At 42.7% G+C, this 23,093-nt stretch overlaps 2 protein-coding genes across 3 annotated transcripts in view; one reads left to right on the forward strand and one right to left on the reverse strand.

Moving 5' to 3' along the window:
• The window catches only part of LOC118745049 (OCIA domain-containing protein 1-like), a 36,897-nt gene extending 18,170 nt beyond the window's left edge, over positions 1–18,727 (forward strand). The window contains exons 2-5 of the mRNA XM_036478585.1: positions 1,824–1,916; positions 12,898–12,903; positions 17,898–18,252; positions 18,308–18,727. Of these exons, the coding sequence (XP_036334478.1) occupies positions 1,824–1,916; positions 12,898–12,903; positions 17,898–18,252; positions 18,308–18,564 (711 nt within the window). The 3' untranslated portion in view covers positions 18,565–18,727. The remainder of the gene's footprint in view (positions 1–1,823; positions 1,917–12,897; positions 12,904–17,897; positions 18,253–18,307) is intronic.
• The window catches only part of LOC118744124 (cytosolic non-specific dipeptidase), an 87,403-nt gene continuing 82,870 nt past the window's right edge, over positions 18,561–23,093 (reverse strand). For both annotated transcript variants that reach the window (XM_036476859.1, XM_036476860.1), the window contains exons 4-7: positions 19,959–20,026; positions 19,110–19,374; positions 18,802–19,053; positions 18,561–18,733 (exon numbers count right to left, since the gene is read on the reverse strand). In XM_036476859.1, the coding sequence (XP_036332752.1) occupies positions 18,686–18,733; positions 18,802–19,053; positions 19,110–19,374; positions 19,959–20,026 (633 nt within the window). In that variant the 3' untranslated portion in view covers positions 18,561–18,685. The remainder of the gene's footprint in view (positions 18,734–18,801; positions 19,054–19,109; positions 19,375–19,958; positions 20,027–23,093) is intronic.

Here is a 23,093-nt window from a genome sequence, read left to right on the forward strand (position 1 = left end):
GGCCGAAGGCCGCCTACGCAGAAAGAAGTTGTGCGCAAAAATACTTCTGGCCCCCTTTTCCGGCAACACAGAAAGGAGAATTCTACTTAGTAAGGGATATAATCCCTAAGCGCGGCCGTAGGCCGCCTACGCAGAAAGAAGTTCTACGCAAAAATATTTCCGGCCCCCTTTTCCATCTACACAGAAAGGAGAATTCTACTTAGTAAGGGATATAATCCCTAAGCGGGGCCGTAGGCCGCCGACGCAGAGCGAAGTTCTGCCCAAAAATACTTCCGTACCCTCTTTTCCGGCAACACAGATAGGAGAGTTCTACTTAGTAAGGGTTTTAATCCCCAAGCGCGGCCGAAGGCCGCCTACGCGGAGAGAAGTTCGTTTTCATGTATGCACTATTTCGGTTTTTGTCATATGCATTATTTCGGTTTTGAGTCGAAACTGTGCATGAATGCACTTTTTTTTCATATGCATTGTTTCGGTTTTGAGTCGAAACTGTGCATTGTATGCATTACTTCGTTTTTCTCATATGCGTTATTTCGGTTTTCAAACGAAAGTGTGCATGTATGCATTATTTCGGTTTTTTCATATGCGTTATTTCGATTTTCAACCGAATCTGTGCATATATGCATTATTTCGGTTTTTTTTCATATGCATTTCGGATTTCAAACGAAAGAGTGCATATGCATAATTTCGGTTTTTCTAATATGCATTACTGCGGTTTCCAACCGAAACTGTGCATACAGATGCGTGCAACTAATTAGCAACGAAATTCAAAACGATATTGCTTGCAAATTATGTTTATTTATTTATTTTTAATAATTTTCATTTAAAATATAATTCAATCTATAACAGAAACCACAATAACAAAATTTGCAAAGCTTGCACAAATTGTAAAAAAATTAATCAAACTTAAAAAAATCGTCAGAAAAATTTCAAAATTTTTAATTAGAATATATAGAAAATGTTGGGGTATGCAGTTTTGTAGCCCATTCAATTTTAGTATAATAAAGTGGAAGTTTCAAGTCGCTAAAAATTACCGTTGATTTTTTAGAATTTTTTTTGTGGAGGGTGTTGCGCATTTTCTTCCATATAACACATGATCAAAATATTTTTTTACATGGAAAAAAATCCGCAACACCCTCGACAAAAAAATTCTAAAAAATCAACGGTAATCTTTAGCGACTTGAAACTTCCACCTTATTATACTAAAATTGAATGGGCTACAAAACTGCATACCCCAACATTTTCTAAATAGTCTAATTAAAAATTTTAAAATTTTGGTGACAATTTTTTGAAGTTTGATAAATTTCTTTGCAATTTGTGCAAGCTTTGCAACTTTTGTTATGGTGGTTTCTGATATAGATTGAATTATATTTTAAATGAAAATTATTAAAAATAAATAAATAAACATAATTTGCAAGCAATATCGTTTTGAATTTCGTTGCTAATTAGTTGCACGCATCTGTATATGCATTATTTCGGTTTTTTCATATGCATTATTTCGGTTTTCAACCGAAACTGTGCATATATGCATTATTTCGGTTTTTTTCGTATGCATTATTTCGGTTTTGTTCATATGCATTATTTCGTATGCACAGTTTCCATATGCACAATTTCAGGGTGCCATTTTAAGTTAGAAAAATATAACTGAATAATAGTTATTAAAATCAATATATTTGATCGACAAAATAAAAATTAAGTAATAATAATTTCTTTTGAGCGAAAAAATTAAACTGTAATTACACTGGTTTACAGAAAAAGTATTTTATTGATGCAAGCTTCATTTAACTGGTGTGGGGTCCACTGATATATGCATGTATTGGAAATAGTACCCAATAAGTAGTAAAAATAATCCTAATCTTTTCGCCCTTTTTCTACTACCCCAAAATGCATGGCCTCAATTGGCATGCAGAAAAAGTGGGGTTATGTAAGTGACATCACCTTATATTTATTTCACCATGGTTATTACTCAAAATTATATTTTTATTTCTGAGCATTGCTAGAAATTTAAAAATTTATTTTTTACTTTGCTTTTGTGCTGCTCCCTACTTGCTCCTTTGGGGGCCATTCCTGGCAGTGCGCCTTTTCACACATGTTGCGCAACATTATTGGGTACATTGTAGAGGTACAAATAGGCATTTGTGTGGGGGGGATATTTGAGTGGGGATATTTGTTGCATCAGTTACTTGCCACCTACTACATACGCTGTCGTTACACCTATTTTCCACCACGCCTTGAGAATTGCAAATACCTCAGCCTGGAAGGTCAATTTTGGAGCCATCAGTGAAGATTCGATTATGTGTGAATTCGGGCCCAGTGCTGGTATTAAACCAGCATTCAGCCTCAGGGAACTCAACATTATAGAATCTCTAAAACAAAGGTAGTGGTGGCGTACTATCCTGTGGCATTGAAAATACGCAAGTGCTCAGATCTCTGCCGCTAGCAATTTCCGCCTAGCCCCCCCAGTATTATACCGGCATTCGTTTCTTTCTAGTCTGCAGGTGGCCTTTAAGGCTTCCCTACGTATGAAGAAACAAAGAGGCGGTAAGTACAGCAGTGCATCCAGAGCAGCGCCACGTCTTGTAGAGAAAGCTTCCGTACAGCACACGGCAGTAGTTCTTTGAAGTTTTGCAAGCAGTCTTCCCCTGCTCTTGATTGAGAATCTGATCCACCATACCACTGACGCATAGCTAATTATGGGTCAGAGGTATAAATCCAGAGGATTACCTAGGGCGACACACCCCACGTTTTGCCAAAGATCTGATTACTTTGCCAAAATGCTGCCAATTCTTTAGAGATTTTATGTTTCACGTTAGATTTCCACGATAGTTTTGTATACAGAATTAATTCTAGATACTTCACTTCGGGAGAATTCTGAATTTTTCGGACTTTAAAAAAAAGAGTTTTGTTACGTAAATATATTTATTTTGTTAAAATACAATGAAAAAATGCTTTCTAATAAATAATGTTTCAAAACAGGATTTTATTTTATTTCTTCATCTCTGCACATCGATATTATTCAAAGGATATTTTAAACGATTGGGAAAAACGTTCAAATTTGAGTATCGAACACATCAACTTGCTATTTTTTAATGTAAATTTTACTCTTTTATTAAACCCCAAATATTTAAAAGAAAATCTTCCCTCTCAAAAAATTTCAATGTGGTAAAGCTATGCCTATGTAAAAAATCTGCTTTATAATAAAAAAATAGTAGTAACGAAACTACCTTCTTTTTTGTAACATGTGTCCACGTATTTTTTTAAACAAACCTTCTGCAGAGAACTTATTTAATTTGCAAAAGCCAAAAAATAAACATTTGCTTAGTAAACAATTTAAAAATTTTTATAGCTCACTTTATTTCAAACGTTTTTTCGTTTGTCGTTGAAAAAATTATAAAAATTAAATTGAGTGAAAACCAAAAGCAAAGCCAACTAAAAGTAAAAGAATCGAACATTGAAATGCGTCAAAATGAAAATAAGGGAGCACGATTTTCGATGTGAAGCACAACTCTCTGCGAAGACAATACCTGTAATGATTGTTCCATGCTATAAGCCCAACCCATGATACAAAACTTGAAGGTAGAAACGCTGAGAGGCAGCCTGAACATTTTTGAAGTTGCTAACATAACACAAATGTTTTAAAGTTTTCAATCTCACAAGCAAATTCTCACTTTCAGTTTCAAATAAAAGAAAATTTTGAAATTTTCGTCTATTTGTTTTTTGTTTTACTTTTATTTGGCATTTGAGTTACTCTCATAATTTCAATTTTATAAAGTAGACAAACTTCAAAAAAGAAATGATGGCCGACGAATTGAGCGAGCGGTTTTACCTTTAAATATTTATATCATGGCCCAACCGGTTTTTTTTATCAACTGTCACCATGACTTTTTCTACCTGTCTCCATATATTCCACGGTGAATTTAAGTAAGGTGGTGTTTCATCAGCTGTGAGAAGCGTTTGATTATGAAAACTTTGTATTTCGCTAGTGAGTGAGTGAAAAGGGACAGTGTTCGTATTTCTTGACCCCCTTTTTAATTCTGGGAAGAATAGCTGAAACTTACCAATGGAACGCTAAAAGCAAAAGAAAATACAAGTAATTTTTGTATTTGTTGAATCGATATCACCTTATATGAATTTGCCTTGATATAGTCGAAACACTGTGCGACGGGCTTTTGATCCTGAAGAAGGCAAATACAACAATCCCATGTATTTTGTATTGCGGGTATTATGTCTAGATCTCAATTCGCCCCAACATTTACATGTATTTTGTTTTTTGATGTGTTTGCTGTCAAATCAGTAAAATCAATAACAAAATACATGTAAGGCGAAGAAACCAGCTGATCTAACAACACCACCTTGTACAAATTCATGATGCAATAACACAAGGTATTATCGGTTGGCAACTTCTCGCTCTAACTCCGCCATATTGACTGCCTTAGGTGAAGCAGTGTTACTTCTTTAACAATTCTTTGCCTAATAATATAGCTGAATTCTTTTTTTCTCAGTATACACATTTTGTTTTCTCAAAAAGGTATTTTATCTTATTTTATTTCATTTCATTACGAATGTACTATAAAAAAGCAAATTTTGTTTAGAAGGAAATATGAAATTTTATATTTATTCACGAAATGGGGATTAATTTCCCCCCCGTTTTTCTTCTTATTCTACTAAGCTAAGGCAGTGTCGAATCGAGCTGTCACAACTGATACCACCTTTTATTATTGCATCATGGTATAAATTCGCCTTGATCCGCAAGTTGAAGAGAATAAATCGTTTATTTGTTGAGCAGTGTTATCGCCGACAATAATGATTTAATTTTATAAAAATCATATGATCACATGATTTGTATATTAGTACGGATTTGTACATTTTGAGACTTGCAGAGAGGACTGCCAAAATGCACAAATCTGTACAAATTTACAATTCGTGTGATCCCTTCTTTATACATGAGTTTACACGGTTACACACTTTTGAGCACGGGCTTATATGAATCGGTCCTAGTATGCGCCGTACTGAAAGTGCACTTACCGCAGCTCGCCAGTCGCCCCGACCTTGCTGTGAGCCACCCGCCGCAATTCTAGTGCCCTTACCTCCGCTGTTGTTGTTGTTGTAACAGTATACAAATTGCCCAAAGAGTTTTTGGGGAGTATTGCTCGAGTGGCAGGTCTTGGCCAAATATAAATCTGGGTCGTACCGGTTACGTAGACCCGACTGTCGTGTGAACCCCCTTAACGCCGTTCACCAATTGCCCCGATCCGGTCTCTCTCATTCCCACGACAGCCGGTTCTACGTACCGGAATCACTCGGGTTTTACTCGACAAGGGCTGTTGTTTCGGCGATCTAACCCTGTCCATAGGGCTACATTTGCTACGTATTCTTTTGCTCGGGGCTGGCATCAAGCTGACCCTGCGCTCCTCAGAGGTGAAAACCGTATGGTAGTAAGTGACTTCAATGCGCACCACGATCTATGGCACTGAAGCCTGTCAAACGATCGTAGGGGAACAGATTTGGCTGAGCAGATAGACGATTCGACATTCTGCACAATGAACGACGACGCACTCACCAGGATTATGGGCAGCTGCTGCAGTTCGCCAGACATAATAATAGTCAGCGCTGGTCTGATAAACAGCATATCATGGCGACCTATGCTGACTTTGGCATCAGACCATCTGCCCATAGTCATCTCGATCGATAAACCGAGTTTGCTTCCGCGGAACACCGGACTTATATTAACTTTTCTAAAGCTGATTGGAAAGGCATCGCGGAATTTACTGAGAGCACCTTCGCTGCGCTCCCCACACCAACCGACGTCTACCTTGGTGAACGTAAGTTCCGCAGGGTTGTCACTGCTGCTGCAGCTCGCTTCGTACCGGCTGAAGCGGCTGTTTTAGCCGATGAGCGTGACAGCCTTCGGCAGGCCGATCCCGGAAATCCCCGTACCAGGGATCCCAACGCGGAGATTCGGCAACTAGTGAACGTACATAAGCGGAAGAAGTGGGAAGAGCATCTGAAGACTTGTAACTTCACCTCTGGTGTGAGTAAGCTTTGGTAAACCGTGAGGTCCCTGTCCAAACCGACGAAGCACGACGACAGGGTCGAAATTTCTTTCGGTGACCATGCTTCGTCGGGCCCGGAGCGATGCGCGAGCTATTTTGCTAGCAGTTCATACTGCATCCTGCGGTGGACAAAGCCAAGCGTCGAGTGAGCAGAAGGCTGCACAAACTGCCAACAACTTGTGCCCCCCTTGCTTTCACTAGCGGTGAAGTTCAGGTGGCCGTCGGGAAGGCGAAAGCCTCCAAAGCCATGGGTCCCGACGGAATATGCATGTTGATGCTGAAAAATTTGGATCCTGCGGGAGTAGCGTACCTCCAATATGTCTATGGCCACTCTCATCATCCCAGACAGCTGGAACCCAGCAAACATTGAGGTTAGCTATCGATTAGAGAATGATTGGAGAACTAGCCACATTCTCCAATCTCAAACGTTAGAGAACGACTCGAAAAACTGTCGAGAATCATAGCGATCTCAACATAAATGGGACATAGTTCTCGACTCGAGAAAATATGAATTCTCCAATCGAATTCTAATGTTGATATATAACGGGATTCGAATGTGAATTTCAAACTGCTGTTTCTCTTTGTTAAATAAAGTTATAAATAAAAAATAAAAAATTGTTTGCAAAATATTTATTAAATGTATTCGCAATAAAATAATAATGAATTATTTGAGCTTAAAAATAGTTTATAATTCATTAATTTGCAATATTGCTTATTTATTTTATTTGAATTTGCATTGTTTCTCTAATTGTTCTCGAATCGAATTCTAATGTAGTTCTCTAACTTCGTTATCGGCCCGGGAACGATTAGAGAATTACCCTAGTTATCTAATGCAGAAATCCAAATCTCTCTAACGCTAGAGACTGTGTTTGCTGGGAAGGTGCGGAGAGTGGTGCCACTGTCAAACCGGGGAAACCAGCCAACAAAGGAGATTCTTATCGACCGATAACACTTCTTTCCCTGGTAGCGAAGACACTAGAGGCCTGCTCCCGTATTTCACAAACCGCCTGACCCCAGCGAAGCATCAGCATAGTTTCCGTAAAGTGCACAGTACAACAACAGCACTTAACGCCATAAACACTCAGATAACACGTGGCCTTAACCGCAACCGTCTGTGTGAGAGAACTATTTTAGTAGCGTTAGACCTATGGGGATAAAGTCAATCACTAGTTTGTGTTTAAACTAACTTTATTGAGTTGTAACAATAAAACTGCAGCTAAAGCGCTTATCAAACTAATTAATATTTTTAAAATATGATTTGGGTCAAATAGGTGTGTATGCGCCGGCGATTCGATAAAAAGTAATTTACTCGTCGGTCTTGTTGAGTGCGCTTTTGTTTCGTTCTTTCGTAACCGCCAGGGTTACCATCGGGTCGTTCGTTCAGTCCGGTTGCCACAGAGCTCCCCCAGACTTTACGTTCTGAAACGGACGGGAAGTCTTATTTTACGTCCGAGGCGATTTATTGGTGTATTGACTGTGGGACTATGACTTGATGATGAAGTCATGTGCGACTGGACTGAATTTTGTTGAGTTAAAATTGTCGGCGATTGTATATCCGATTGGTGTGATTCGATGAAAGCTGGTTTAAGTCGATCTATTGATATATTTACTCTATTGCGGTTGATTTGGACGGTGAAATACTTTGGGTGTCTGGAGATTACGGTGTATGGGCCGTCGTATGGCGGTTGGAACGCTGGCCTCACTTTGTCGTTACGCACGAAGACATGCGTTGCGTCCGCCAATTTGCTGAATACAAAGGTTTTGGTACTGTCGTGGTTCGCGGTTTGAGTTGGACGTATGTCCAGCATTATATCGCCGAGCTGTTTAGCGAAATCCGATTGTGGTCGATGGTTCTGGCTGCCATTAAAAAAACTGTCCCGGTAATCTTAGATTGGCGCCGTAAACGAGTTGCGCGGCAGTTGTTCCGATGTCGGGCTTAAATGCTGTGCGAAGTCCTAGGAGTATTATAGGCAGGCGATAACTCCAGTCTTCTCGTTCGTGGCAAGTTACCGCCGTTTTCAGGGAACGGTGCCAACGTTCGATGATCCCGTTCGCTTGCGGATATGGTATGCCGTTGTACGCAGGTGAGTTATGCCTAGCATGCGTGGCAACTCGTTGAACAGCTGGGACTCGAATTGTCTTCCCTGATCAGTGGTGATGCGCGCAGGTATGCCAAATCGTGAAAACCAAACGCTGACAAGTTTTTTTTGCGACTGTTTCTGCAGTTATGTCTCTAATCGGTATGGCTTCTGGCCAGCGTGTGTACCTGTCTATGATCGTCAGACAATACTGGTATGCGTTCGATGGCGGTAATGGGCCGATAATGTCCACGAGAATGTGCTCGAATCTGCACGATGGTAACGAGATTGCTTGCAAAGGAGATCGCACATGTCTGCTGACCTTTGATCGTTGGCAGCTGAGATACCGTTGAACTGCATTTGATATGTCCTTTTCCATGTTCGGCCAAACGAATCGTGTCTTGATGAGTTTTGTGGTTGCCCGAACACCTCCGTGTGAAATGCTATGCAACTTGTTGACGATATTTCTACGGTGCGATTGTGGTATAAACGGGCGTACCTCCGGTGTAGATACATCACAACAGATTTTGTGTTCGGTATTTGGCATGCGTATCCATTTTAACTGCAGAGAAGTATTGCCTTCGATGAGTTTTTTCAGCTCTGAACACTTTGTTTGATCTTCAGCGATTTGTTTGTAGTCGATTGCTATTGACTCGATTGTCTCGATGCGTGACAGTGCGTCGGCGGTGGTATTTTCGGTACCGGCGACCTGAACAATGAAATCAAGCTGTCGCAGCTGTCGCGGTGATGCTTTCTCTGGTTTTTGCCTGAACGCATACACGAGTGGCTTATGGCGGTTCGTACCTCGAACGGTCGAACGGAAATGTTTTATGGCTAGATATACTGCGAGCAACTCCCGATCATAGGTACTGTACCTACGTTGGGCGTCGGTGAGCTTTTTACTAAAAAAATGCGAGCGGTTGAAATTCATTGTGGACGATTTGGTGGAGTGCAGCACCGATGGCATTATCGCTGGCGTCTGTACTTAGCGATATCTGGGCATTTGGTGCTGGGCGAACTAGTAGTGTTGCGTTTGCTAGCTGCTTCTTGCATTCAGTGAAGTGATTGACCGCGTCCTCGGTCCATTTGATTGGGGTTGTATAATTTTTTCGATTTCCCGGGATTAATTCTACCAGCGGTATTTGGTGATGCCCTGCGTTAGGTAAGAACCGACGGTAAAAGTTTATCATCGCCAAAAACCGTCGTAGTTCTTTGGCAACTTTGGGCCGAGGAAAATTGTCGATCGCTTGAACTTTTTCAGGCAAAGGCTTAATACCTTCTGGTGTGACGACGTGCCCGAGAAATTCTATTTGAGTTTGAGCGAACTTACAATTGCTGAGGTTGATCGTCAGGTGAAACTGTCGAAGACGTACGAAAACTTGTCGCAAATGGCCTTAATGTTGCTCGATGCTTTCTAAAGCGATACACACATCGTCGATGTACACGAAAACAAAGTCTAGTCCACGGAAAACTGCGTGCATAAAACGCTGAAACGTTTGCGCCCCGTTGCACAGACCGAACGTCATGTGCGTAAACTCAAATAATCCGAATGGCGTGGTTATTGCCGTCTTCGGGATATCGCCAGGTTCGATGGGAATTTGATGGTACGCTCGGTTGAGATCGATTTTGCTGAACACGCCTTTTCGGTACAAGAAGTGCGTGAAGTCCTGTATGTGTGGTAGCGGGTAACGATCCGGTACTGTCTGGGCGTTAAGAGCACGATAGTCGCCACATGGGCGCCATTCCCCATTTGCTTTCTTGACCAGGTGTAACGCGGAGGCGTACGAGCTTTTTGATGGCCGACAAATTCCAAGCCTGGTTAGAAATTCGAACTCCTCTTTTACCGCTTTTAATTTATCTGCTGTGAGGCGTCTTGGTCGAGCGAAAACAGGCGGGCCTTTCGTTTCGATGCAGTGAGTTACTCCAGCCTGTGTTGCCGATGGGGCCGTTGCATTAGGATTAGTGATCCCACTAAACTCGTGGAGTAGATTTGTGATATCGGCGGAATTGCTGCATGTTTCGTTGATGTTCATCTTTTCGAAGCTAAATATGCCTGGCGGACTTTGTCGATGAGTGGATTTGTGGGCTTTGTCGATTAGTATGGAATTCGCGATATCGATGATTAAGTTAAAGCGACCGAGGAAGTCGACGCCAATAATTGCGTACTTCGTCTCCGCGATGACGAAGTCCCATGCGAACTTGCGTTGTAGGCCTAGGTCGAGTGTTCGCCGTGTTACGCCGTACGTGTTGATGGTGGTGCCATTAGCTGCGAACAGCGGGCTGCCTTTGAAATTCGACAACCGACATGCCCGCGTTGGGGGAATAACTGATACTTCCGCACCAGTGTCGATCAAAAACAGTTCGCCTGACTTTCTATCTGGGATGAAAAAACGTTTAGATTTTGTGAATTCTGAAAACTTTACCTCTAATTCGCATTGTGACTGATTGCCCGATGATTCTATTCTGCCGTAAGCTTCGAGCCTAGGCTGTATGGCAGTGCTCAGTTTTTTGTTGTGCTTGTGGTTTTCGTCGGGAAGTCGCAAGGACTGCGGCACCTACGAGCTTGCGTTCCGTATTCGCGATGATACCAACAAGTCGGATATTGGTCCGCCTTTGTAGTACCACGGGGTGTGTTAGAGCATCTCGCGTTGCTGCGTGAACGTTCGCGTTGTTGGCTGCGATGGCGGAGAGTCAGTTGGTTCAACTTACTGTTAATATTGTCGAGGATGGCATCTTGTTTCTCGATCCGCTTTTCTAGAGAGGCCACCCGGTTTGCTGGCATTTCAATCGCGTTGACCCCAGCTCCCTTAGCCGGAGATGTTAGGTGCGTATCGCGGCTTAGTGCGTCGAGTACCGCGTCAGCGATAATGGCGAGTTGATGCAATGGTGTGCTTGGTTGCGCCTGGAGCATACCGGCGATGACGGCGCGTGCGGCTTCCGGTAGTTGCTTAAGCCAGTATTGCTGGATAACGGACTCGTCTTTCGTAGCATTCGTCCTTTGCATTTGGCTAAGCAAGTGGCTTGGCTTACTGTCACCAAGCTGTATGCCAGTTAGTTTATCGAGTCGAGCCATAGCTGAATCGCTGAATTTATCGATTATGGTTTTTTTTAGCGTGGCGTACGGGGCCGTTGTAGGTGGACAGCGCACTAGTTCGAAAACCTGGTCCAGAATATAGTCGTCCGCATGTGCTATTATAGCGGGGTACTTATCTTTCTCCTTACGTACGCCAAACCATTGTAGCTCGAACCATGCGTCCACCTTAATAAACCACGACTCGATGTTGTATCTTGAGTTGAGCTTGGGAAACGGTAGTTTCCCGAAAACCGCATTGATTTGCGGTTTGTCGCTGTCCACGTTGTTGGCACTTTCGGTGTCGTCAGCGTTGCTGTCGTTTTTAGCAGACTCTGCGGAGTTCTTTTCGCTCCCGTTCACGCTCATTTTTCCAGAGGTCGTAGGTGTCACCGAGAACCGTTACTCGGTGTGCCGTTATATTTGCTGGCTTAATAAGCGTTCCAAAGACTTTTGAGGTAGTGGCACTTTCACGCTGCCGACGCTGCGCCCTTGATTTTGGTCTTTTCTGGAACTTGAGGATGTTCTGAATACCGGCGCAGTCGCCTCGTTGACCAGTGCACACGCTGTCTCACCGGAGGTCCTTTCCCGCGTGTTGACTCACTATCTCCGATTTTTCCTTTCGGGGTCACCAGTTATGGGGATAAAGTGAATCACTAGTTTGTGTTTAAACTAACTTTATTGGGTTGTAACAATAAAACTACAGCTAAAGCGCTTAACAAACTAATTAATATTTTTAAAATATGATTTGGGTCAAATAGGTTGGTATTCGCCGGCGATTCGATAAAAAGTAATTTACTCGTCGGTCTTGTTGAGTGCGCTTTTGTTTCGTTCTTTCGTAACCGCCAGGGTTACCATCGGGTCGTTCGTTCAGTCCGGTTGCCACAGACCTGTCAGAGGCGGCACCGTCAGCCACTGCACGCTACTAGAAGATATAGAGGCTTCCTCTCTCCAACAGAGGCTCAAACGGTGGTCGGCGAATTATCTGAGTGCTCGACACTCGTCGGTAATGTTTGGAGACAAATCGAGCAAACTTAGAAAAATAAAACAGGGGGTTCCACAGGGTGGTGTCCTTTCCCCACTACTGTTTACCTTTACATTTCAAACTTTATCCTTTACATTTCAACCACCAAGGCGATTTGTAGTTGTTGTAGCGGCTACAAAAACCCCTCCCAGATCGGTTAATATCTCAGTCGTTGTCGTCAAATCCACTAACGGCAGCCCTAAGAAGCGTGCAGCCTCCATAAGGTCGATCCACAGGGACAAAGCCGTTAGGGTTGTCGGGTTTTCCGGGCATGCGAAGAGATGCTTCGAGTCGTGAGGGGTCTCCGCATGCCGGACACTCATTTGGCACATCCGCGAGGGAGTCTCGATTATCTCCTACCCGACGATTGCTCGATCATGGCGACTGGGAATGGAATTGATGACTTGTGTTCGCAAGTAAACGGGTATCTCTCCGAGCTTTCTCTCTTCTTCACTGCAAGGAGCCTAACCCTCTCCCCTACGAATTCCTCTGCGACCTTGTTCACCACCTAGACGAAGGAGGTCAGGCTACCGCTGGGAATTCACGTCGATGATACACCAATTCCGACGGTGAATAACCCCAAAATTCTTCGACAGTCTCCCTCTCTACGCACGCAACCGCTATTGTCAACAAAGCAAAGGGCCGCAACAAGGTCCTCAAGTCGCTAGCCGGCAGTACTTGGGGCAAAGACAAAGAAACGTTGCTGGCAACATACAAGGAAATAGGCCGGCCGGTTATAAGCTACGCAGCACCAGTGTGGTCGCCTGGGACTAGTAGGACGCAGTGGATGGAGCTGCAGATAACACAAAACACCACACTACGGACAGCGACTGGATGCCTTCTGATGTCACCTGAACACCACCTACACGACGATCAAGGAGCATAATACCATGCTCTGCAAGCAATTCCTTGTCGGGAGCCATAGACGTGGTCACCCGAATGGGCAGCTGCTTGCAGAAGAGCCCTCGCCCATGCACGTCAGAAGGCATCTCTTCGAACTGACGGACGAGGTCCAGCATTCCCACGACAGCCTGTTCTACGTACCGGAATGACTCGGGTTTTACCCGACCAAGGGCTGTTGTTTCGGCGATCTAACCCCGTTTAGGTCGTCGAAATCCATCAAACGTTGCTCAATCCTAGGGCTACACCTTCTCCGCACCCTTCTGCTCAGGGCTGGCATAGAGTCAAACCCAGGGCCAGAAATCTACACCTGCAGCGTATGCCAGAGACGGGTGGAGTCACCTCCGTAACTGCTCGGGCCTGCGTATGCACCGGCAATGGACCACGTCGTTCGTGGCCCCATGCTGTGCGAACCGGACCGCCTCCACCGCAAACCACCACCCGCCTGGGTAGCACAATCAACACACCCACACCCCAACACAACACAACATTAGACACGCAAACAAACACAATAGCACCCTCACACCGCCGCCGGCAACTCCTAGTCCCTCCGACAATCTGCTCTGCCTGTCAGTCCAGAATATACCGTAACGTGACATCAGTCAAGTGCAACTCTTGCCTCGTCTGGTGCCACTTTAGGGCGTGCTCAGGACTTCGCAACACACGAGATTGGACGAGTGACTATGTGGACCCCTGCTGTGCTGCCCCGTCGCATCCATCCCCCGCTACGCCGCCAACCACCACCACAAGGCAGCACCCCCTTTTGCAGCACGTACAGCAGGGGGCCGGCAGGCAACACAACTCTTTAATACCACACATCACAATCGGTCTCCCAAGGCACACAAAGGTGCTACAATTTAACTGTAACGGACTCCAGAGCAAGATCGAGGAGATAACTGTCTTCATAGGAAGGCATGGAATATTAATAGCTGCGGCCCAAGAAACGAAGTTGCACGGCAATTCAACCCTGTTGAATTGCGCCGGATACAACGTGCACCGTCGAGATCGCGAGCGAGATAATGGTGGAGGTTTAGCGTTCATCACGCACAACACCGTGCAGTATCGTCTCATTTAAGCAGACATCGACCGCAGGGATACCATCCTAGAATGTCAGGGTATTGCTATCCGGTCAGGCGATGTTGAGCTCGAAATATTTAACGTATACATACCCCCGTCACCAGCTGCCCGGCAGGATATCACCCTGAAATAGGTGCGCTACTCAGAGGTGAAAACCGTATGGTAGTTGGTGACTTTAACGCGCACCACGATCTCTGGCACTCAAGCCTGTCAAATGATCGTAGGGGAATACATCTGGCTGAGCAGAGAGACGATTCGACATTCTGCACAATGAAAGACGACGCACCCACCAGGATTATGGGCAGCTGCTGCAGCTCGCCAGATCTAACAATTGTCAGCGCTGGTCTGATAAACAGCGTATCATGGCGACCTATGCTGACTCTAGCATCAGACCATCTGCCCATAGTCATCTCGATTGATAAACCTGCCGACTTTGCTTCCGTGGATCACCGGACTTATGTCAACTTTTCCAAAGCTGACTGGAAAGGCTTCACGGATGTTACTGAGGGCGCCTTCACTGCACTACCCATGTAGGTGAACGTAAGTTCCGCAGGGTTGTCACCGCTGCTGCAGCTCGCTTCATCCCAGCAGGATGTATTAAGGATCCACGTCCGAATTTTCCTGCCGAAGCGGCTGTTCTAGCTGATGAGCGCGACAACCTTCGTCAGGCCGATCCCGGAAATCCCCGTATTAGGGATCTCAATTCGGAACGTACATAAGCGGAAGAAATGGGAAGAGCATCTGAAGACCTGTAACTTCACCTCTGGTGTGAGTAAGCTTTGGTCAACCGTGAGGTCACTGTCCAATCCGACGAAGCACGACGACAGAGTCGAAATTTCTTTCGGCGACCATGCTTTGTCGGACCCGGAGCGATGCGCGAGCTATTTTGCTAGCAGTTCATACTGCATCCTCCGGTGGACAAAGCCAAGCGTCGAGTGACCAGAAGGCTGCACAAACTGCCAACAACTTGTGCCCCCCCTTGCTTTCACTTGCGGTGAAGTTCAGGTGGCCATCGGGAAGGCGAAAGCCTCCAAAGCCATGGGTCCCGACGGAATATGCATGCTGATGCTGAAAAATTTGGGTCCTGCGGGGGTAGCGTACCTAACGGAGGTCCTCAACTTGTCAATGGCCACTCTCATCATACCAGACACCTGGAAAATGGGGAGAGTGGTCCCACTGCTCAAACCGGGGAAACCAGCCAACAAAGGAGAGTCTTATCGCCCGATAACTCCTTTCCCCGGTAGCGAAGACACTCGAGGCCCGGCTGCTCCCGTACTTCACGAACCACCTGACCCCAGCGAAGCATCAACATGGGTTCCGTAAAGTGCATAGTACAACAACAGCACTTAACGCCATAAACCCTCAGATAACTCGTGGCCTAAACCGAAACCGCCCCTGTGAGGGAACTATTCTAGTAGCGTTGGACCTGTCCAAGGCGTTCGACACTGTCAGTCATTCAACGCTACTAGAAGATATAGAGACCTCCTCATCCGACAGGGACTCAAACGGTGGTCGGCGAATTACCTGAGTGGTCGACACTCGTCAGTAATCTTCAGAGACAAAACCACCAAGCCACGTAAAATTAAACAGGGGGTACCACAGGGTGGTGTCCTGTCCCCGCTACTGTTTAATTATTACATATCAAGGCTTCCTCAGCCACCAGAAGGTGTTGATATAGTCTCGTATGCTGACGATTGTTCGATCATGGCGTCTGGGAATGGAATAGATGACTTGTGCTCAAAAGTAAACGGTTACCTCTCCGAACTTTCTCGCTTCTTCACTGTAAGGAGCCTTGCCCTATCCCCTGCGAAATCCTCGGCAACCCTTTTTACCACCTGGACGAAGGAGGTCAGACTGCCACTGGGTATTCACGTCGATGACGTAACAATACCGACGGTGAATAACCCGAAAATCCTCGGAGTTACCTTCGACAGTCTGCTCTCCTTCTCGGCGCATACAACCGCAATTGTTAACAGAGTACAGAGCCGCAACAATGTCCTCAAGTCGCTGGCCGGCAGCACTTGGGGCAAAGATAAAGAAACGTTGTTGGCAACATACAAGCAATTGGCCGGCCGGTTCTGAACTACGCAGCGCCCGTATGGTCGCCGGAGACTAGCAGGACGCAGTGGATGAAGCTGCAGACCTGCCAAAACACGGCATTACGAACTCCGACGGGATGCCTCCTGATGACGCCGCAACACCACCTTCACGACGAGGCCCAGATGCTCCCAGTAAAGGAGCATAACATAATGCTCTGCAAGCAGTTCCTCGCTGGGAGCCACAGACGTGGTCATCCCTGCGGCAATTGCTCGCGGAAGAGCCCTCGCCACGGCACGTCAGGAGGCATCTTTACGAACTGACAGACGAAGTCCAGAGGTATATTAAATAACTTCTGGACCCGACAACCTACCGACAGGCCCTGAACGGCATTCACAGGGAATCAGTCTCAAGTTATGTAGAATTCCGCCCTGTGAATGCCGTTCTAGGCACACAACTACCGGACGTGGACGGGACAGAACTTTGTCTACCTCGGGAGACCCGCACTACAATAGCCCAACTTCGCTCTGGCTATTGCAGCAGGCTCAACAGCTACCTGAGCAGAATCAACGAGGATGTGCCCAACCAATGCCCGACATGTGGAGAGTCGCCACATGACTCCCGGCACCTCTTCCCTGAGAATCCCACTCAGCTAACGGCCCTGTCCCTATGGACAGCCCCTCTGGAAGTAGCACACTTCCTGGGCCTCCCCCTAGCTGAAAGACGACAACGTTGATGGATGAACCGCACCGAACGGGGCTTAGTAGCCGCTACAACAACAAAAACAACAACGAGGTCCAGAGGGTTATTAAACAACGTCAGCATATCGACAGGCCCTGAACGGCATTCACAGGGAGTCAGTCTCGAGTTATATAGACTCCAGACCTGTGAATGCCGTTCTAGGCGCTTAACCACCGGACATAGACGAGACGGAGCTTCATCTGCCTCGGGAGACAAGAACCACAATAGCCCCACTTCGCTCTGGCTACTGCAGCAGGTTAAACTCATACCCAAGGCGAATTTATATAAGGTGGTGTTACTAGATCAGCTGATTTTGTGTATGTGATTCGTCGCACGGCTTCTGATGTCAAATTGAAAAATTTTGTTTGAATTTCTACACACACTCTTACAGATTTTGACAGTTTAAGCCGCCAAAGCAAAAACAAAATACATTTAAATTTTTGTTTTTGTACTCCTGCTATCACCTTATATTAATTCGCCTTGCTCATACCTGAATGTCCGGAATGCGGAGAGACACCTCATGACTCGAAACATCTCTTCGTATGCCCAACAACCCTAACGCCTTTGTCGTTGTGGACCGACCCTATTGAGGCTGCACGCTTCTTAGGGCTGCCGTTAGTGGAACTTGACGACAACGACTGAGATATTAACCGATCTGGGCGGGGTTGTTGTAGCCGCTACAACGAACGTCACTGTTAATCCGTTTCTCTCTCTTCTTGAATGTAAGATTGTCGGCACTCCAGTAACAGAACTGGGCGTGTGTGTTTGGTGACGGCTGGGACCTCCACTCAACTCTGAATCTGCTGAGCTTACTTCAGCCTTTGACAAAACCAATCTCATAAAATAATGTAAAATGCTTTATAATATTCTTCTAAGAATCACAGTGCTCATCTCTAATTATATTATCTTTTGTCATATTTCAGCCCAACTTTAAGTATGGCGCCGTGCCTAAAGTGGTGGTGGGTGTAATAATTGGTTATTTCCTTGGAAAATTTAGTTACCAACAAAAGTGCGCAGAAAAACTAATGCGATTGCCCAATTCAAGGCTAGGAGAATTATTAAAGCAGAGAAGAAAGGATGGCGGCGTAATGGGTAGGCTTAATCCCGATCAAGGGATGGGAATCGGGCTGGGCTTGAATCCGTTTAATTCAACATTGTCAAGCACAAACGAAGATCTTGGCCGAGAACTCCCTCGTAGCAGCGCTCTTAATTTAGATGTAGAAACTCGCCCTTCTATTGCGGGGCTTGATGATATTTATCGGCCTACATTAGATAGTAAGTTCACTGTTTTCATCGAGCCATGAATCAAACTTTACATTTTTCTGTTTAGATCCATCTCCATTCTACGAAACCGATGTACCAATCGACCAAGCAAAACACGGATTGAGTTACGAGGAGCTACGGAAGAAAAATCGCGAGGAGTATGAGAAAAAACAGCAAAATCCATATTCTCGCCCTTTGTCAGCAAATGCACCAGTGGTTATAAGAGAGAATGAAGCATTGAAAGCACCTTTTGGCTCCGATTCCAATACATCAACCTCAACCCGGGGTCACAAAAATAAATATGGCGACACGTGGACTGATTAGTTTAAAAATTCTGTTCAGTACATTTTTATTGCACGTTAAAAATTGTTATCAAAGTGTTAATGCTGATATATATACTGCATAATTGTTATCCCTGTGATGTAAGTGGAATTAATTCGAAATTTCAATCTAATTTCCCAACTTCGTGCAGGTAAGCTCCAAGAAGCTTTGTCTGAAAATATAGTTGAAATTTTGTAATAAATATATGTCAAACATGGCTAAAACGGCTTTGTTACTTACACCTTCTATATAGTTGAAAATATCTATTTTTTCATTTTGAGAGTGTGCTCCATCATCACAAGCTCCCACAGGAATCAGGATAACATTCTTACCAGTGGCTTCTTGAAGTGTCAATGTTATAGGTATAGAGCCACCTTCTCGAGTCATGTCAGGGTCAGTTTTGAACACGTGTTTGATGGCTCTTTTGGCAGCCTCATAATGAGGGTGGTTTGGATCTTCAGTCCAAGGTTTGCCACTGCTAACGAGGTTGACCTTTAAATTACATTTTTAGAGCATACGTTTAACCTACTTAATGGCGCACAAATCACCTTCATTTTGTTTGGAGAGCCCCGCTCATGCCATTTCGCGTTCAAGTAATCAATCACACATTCTGTGATGTGTTCTGGATTTTGATTAGGTACTAAACGTATAGAAAATTTGCCGATGACCTTAGCTGGAATGACGGTTTTTGCGCCATGTTCGTAAAAAGCGCCTTCAATGCCATGAACGGAAAGGCTTGGGTAACGCCATCTATGCATCAGTAGCTTGGTTTTGTCCTCATTATGTGGTAGACGTGAAGCCCCGATATCTTTTCTAAAAAAAAAATAAAAAAATGCAATAAAAAGTCCCAATTCTAAAGCTTACTATCCAGCCCTTAAGGAAATCTTAAGAAATATATTTCATTATTTCTGTTACTTCAAAAAGTACTTTACCGTTGCTGCAAATTTTCTTCAAGAAATATATATACGAGCATTTTTTCTTAAGAGCTGCAAACTGCTTTCAGAAATTTCTATGGAAGATAATTTCTTTTCCATTTCTTTAATATGTATATGAATTTTTCGTTTTTCTTAAGGGCTGGATTCTAAGCTTAAGCAATAAGTGTAAAATGTATGGGTAGATTATGGAAACCAATGCCACCTCAGTTGGTTTAGTGACTGCCGACGGTAAAAAGAATTAAAATTTATAAAATATCTAGTTTTAGATCATCTCGATAGAATTTAAATAAAACAAAGTGCAGAAATAATAGAACAATTATTAATTTTTCTCTATAACGACAACCATAAAAATACAGTTTCCAGTATAGCACTCTGCAATTGTCAGCTTTCAGTTGCAATTTCTAATATAATTTCAGTCAATGAACTTTGGTTCCCATCCGTAATTGACCCATTACCACGTACTTATATTCATCAACTTCATAATCAATATTGTGGTATATTTGGTCTTCGTTGTGTAGTAAAGGTGAAATCTGAAATGAAGGGAAGGTAGGGGATGTTTGTGAAAAAATATAAATTTAAAGAAAAAAATCTACAATCTAGGAGCATTCATCTAGGATATTTCCTAACTATATTCATTACATGTTTAAAAAAATCCAATTCAATTAATTAAAATATGTATCGCAAAATGGGTGTCAGGACAAATAAAATGAAGTTCGAAATTTTATATCATCATTTTGATGTTATGTCTGACGGAATTCCAATATAGGACCACCTTCTGCAGAATATGTAAACAAATTAACAAATAACAGACTTTTTTGCATAGCTTTTTCGAACAGAATATACAGTTAATAGTTACCACTACTGTTCGCGTAAACACACTAAAGTTAGGTATAAGCTAACGTCACTCCCTGCTGGGTAAATTGAAACAACCTTTAACATATCGTCGATGTTTTTGCAAAACCGCCCATCGGCCAATTGCAAAACCGCCTTTCTTACGTCACACAGTGGTCGGAGAAGCTATATTTTACGCGAAAAATTAGAAAGGCTGTTACGATTATAATAAAAATGCATTATCGTAGTATTTTTGTTATGCTAAATCTGAATATGCCATACAATTTTTATTTTGACAGTTGACAGCTATCAAATCAACTGCTGATTTCCTTAAAAATAAGAAAATCTTTTTGAAAATACCACTTATTAGGTTTTTAGGCACGCTAGTAACGAATTTTATGTCAAATTAAAAGTTTGACAGTCGACAGCTGTCAAACGGACTGCCAATTTTTAAAAAAAATCAGAGAATCTTTTTAAAAACGTTACTGATAAGCTTTTTAAACATGCTGATCACGAATTTTACGTCAAATTAAAGCTTTGAGTGTTGACAGCTGTCAAATTGACTGATAATAAGAAAATATTTTTTAAATGCTACTGCTAAGGGTTTTAGACACGCTAGTCACGAATTTTACGTGAAATTAAAACCTTGAGATTTGACAGCTGTCGAATGGGCTGTCAATTTCTCTAAAAATAATGAGAATTTCCCAAGAAGTAAACGTACTACGTTTTAAGGCTCACTGATCTCTAGTTCTATATTACCTTCACACTTTTTCAGTTGAAATCTGTCAAATCAACTGTCATTTTTAGTTGAGTGACACAATATATTTGTTAAGCAAAATTACTGATTTATTGTATTTGATCGAACATATTTAAAATAAATTTATGATCAAATTACGAATTAATAACAATAATTATATTTATGAATGGGAGACAGTTGGGGCCGCCTGCTATATGTTCAGCCCAAACAATTTTTGAAGATTGTTTTTATTTGTTTTTATTATTTTATGGCCTTATAACAATTAAGTTCAACAATTTTTATTGAGCTTGAGGCCGTTTTTAATGAAAAACCTTATTGTGGAAAAGCAACAATAACTTGAAAAATTATTTCCACAATAAGTTTTTCATTAAAACCATAAGTTTTCTCGAAATCTAGGAGGTATATGGGCCAAACTGACTTCAAATTCGAATTCTGCGGGTCGAAATACATAACCATAGGTAAGTCCGGTCAAATACACATCACACTAATTTTTTTTTTGTGTGCCGGTGTATTCGACACAAATTTATCGTATGTATCGTTTACTTACAACAGGGCAGATAAATTGTTCCTCACTTTAAAGTGTTTTGGTTTTCTTATCTTACCGGTCAAAATAAATTTGTTATTCCGTAGAGTGAAACTTCACTACATTTCCGAGAGTGAAACTTCACTACATTCGTCATATAATTTCAAAGGTTGGCAATGCAACATAAGCAAATATAGAGCAAGAGCAACTGTTAGCAAAAACCAAAACCTTGGTTGAAATATATAACATATCTGACTCCAAAACCGAACCAAAATTTAAAGTTGGGTACACATTTTTAGAGGTTGCATCGGGTGAGCCACCATTTATCGATTCGAGAAATTAATGCGCTGATGAGAAAACGAAAACTCGTATATCGAGACGATAAAGTGGCCCGTAATCTAAAAGTTAGGTGAGAAAACGGCTGATTCGGATCCGGCGTCAATACAGTATATACATAACGGACTTTCTATTTTTAATTCATCCCAAAAAGTTAAACAAGTTTTAGGTATGCAGGTATCTATAACCATGCGCAAGTTCTTAAAAAATGTACCAGAAATTGACGAAAAAATTTAACGATTTTTTAATTATATGGTTCTATTCGATCTTGCCCATTTTATGGGCAAAAGTTGTTAGTCTTAGTTCTTAATATAATAATTAAATTACCCTAATAGAGCAGATTGGACCACTGTGCGTCGGTTCGAATCCTACTGAAAGAAGATGAGGAAATGTGGAGATTTCCGAAATAGCTATCACTTCTGCCATTTTTTCAAATTATTGTTGCTTTCCCACAATAAGTTTTTCATTAAAAACGGCCTCAAGCGCAATAAAAATTGTTGAATGTAATTGATTTAAGGCCATAAAATAACAAAAACAAATAACTTAAGGATGAGCACACCTAAAAGTTAAACATTCTATCAATAGATATATTAACAAAAACCAACGAAGCCAACAATCACATGATCAAGTGTGAATTGCCGGATAAACTGATAATTTTAACCAATTTATCACTTTAGATGAAGACCCTTATTATTTATCGCGTCAGTATTTACATGTTTTTATGTTGAGAGGTTTAAAGTCTAATATATCAGAAGCCTGGAAATCTTAAACTAATGTTATTTTATTGAAAATCATCTATACTATATTTTATTATCTATATGGTGATACCACATCTAATTTGTCCGAAATGCAACGCGAAATGCGGAGCCGTGAATATCACGAAATATGCCACACGTTCAATACTTATTGTTAGGCCTTTGATCCATATATGAGGAAATGAAAAAAAGGAGGTTTGAATAGCAGTTTGGGCAGCGCTAAAGGGCGCTTCGGTATATGCACTTAAGTTGATTTTTTAAATAATGTTTTTTTTTTTCTGGGGCTAAGATCCCGTTCAAAAGACAAGAGCTTAAAGCGCGTTTTTATGAAAAGTATATTTTGAAAAAAACGCGTGCGTTGCAAAAATATTTATTTGTTGTTTTTTGTTTCACAA

The sequence above is a fragment of the Rhagoletis pomonella genome, unplaced genomic scaffold (genome assembly GCF_013731165.1).
Source record: "Rhagoletis pomonella isolate Grant_MI unplaced genomic scaffold, Rhpom_1.0 Rhpom_scaffold_00008, whole genome shotgun sequence".
Taxonomy (NCBI): Eukaryota; Metazoa; Arthropoda; class Insecta; order Diptera; family Tephritidae; genus Rhagoletis; species Rhagoletis pomonella.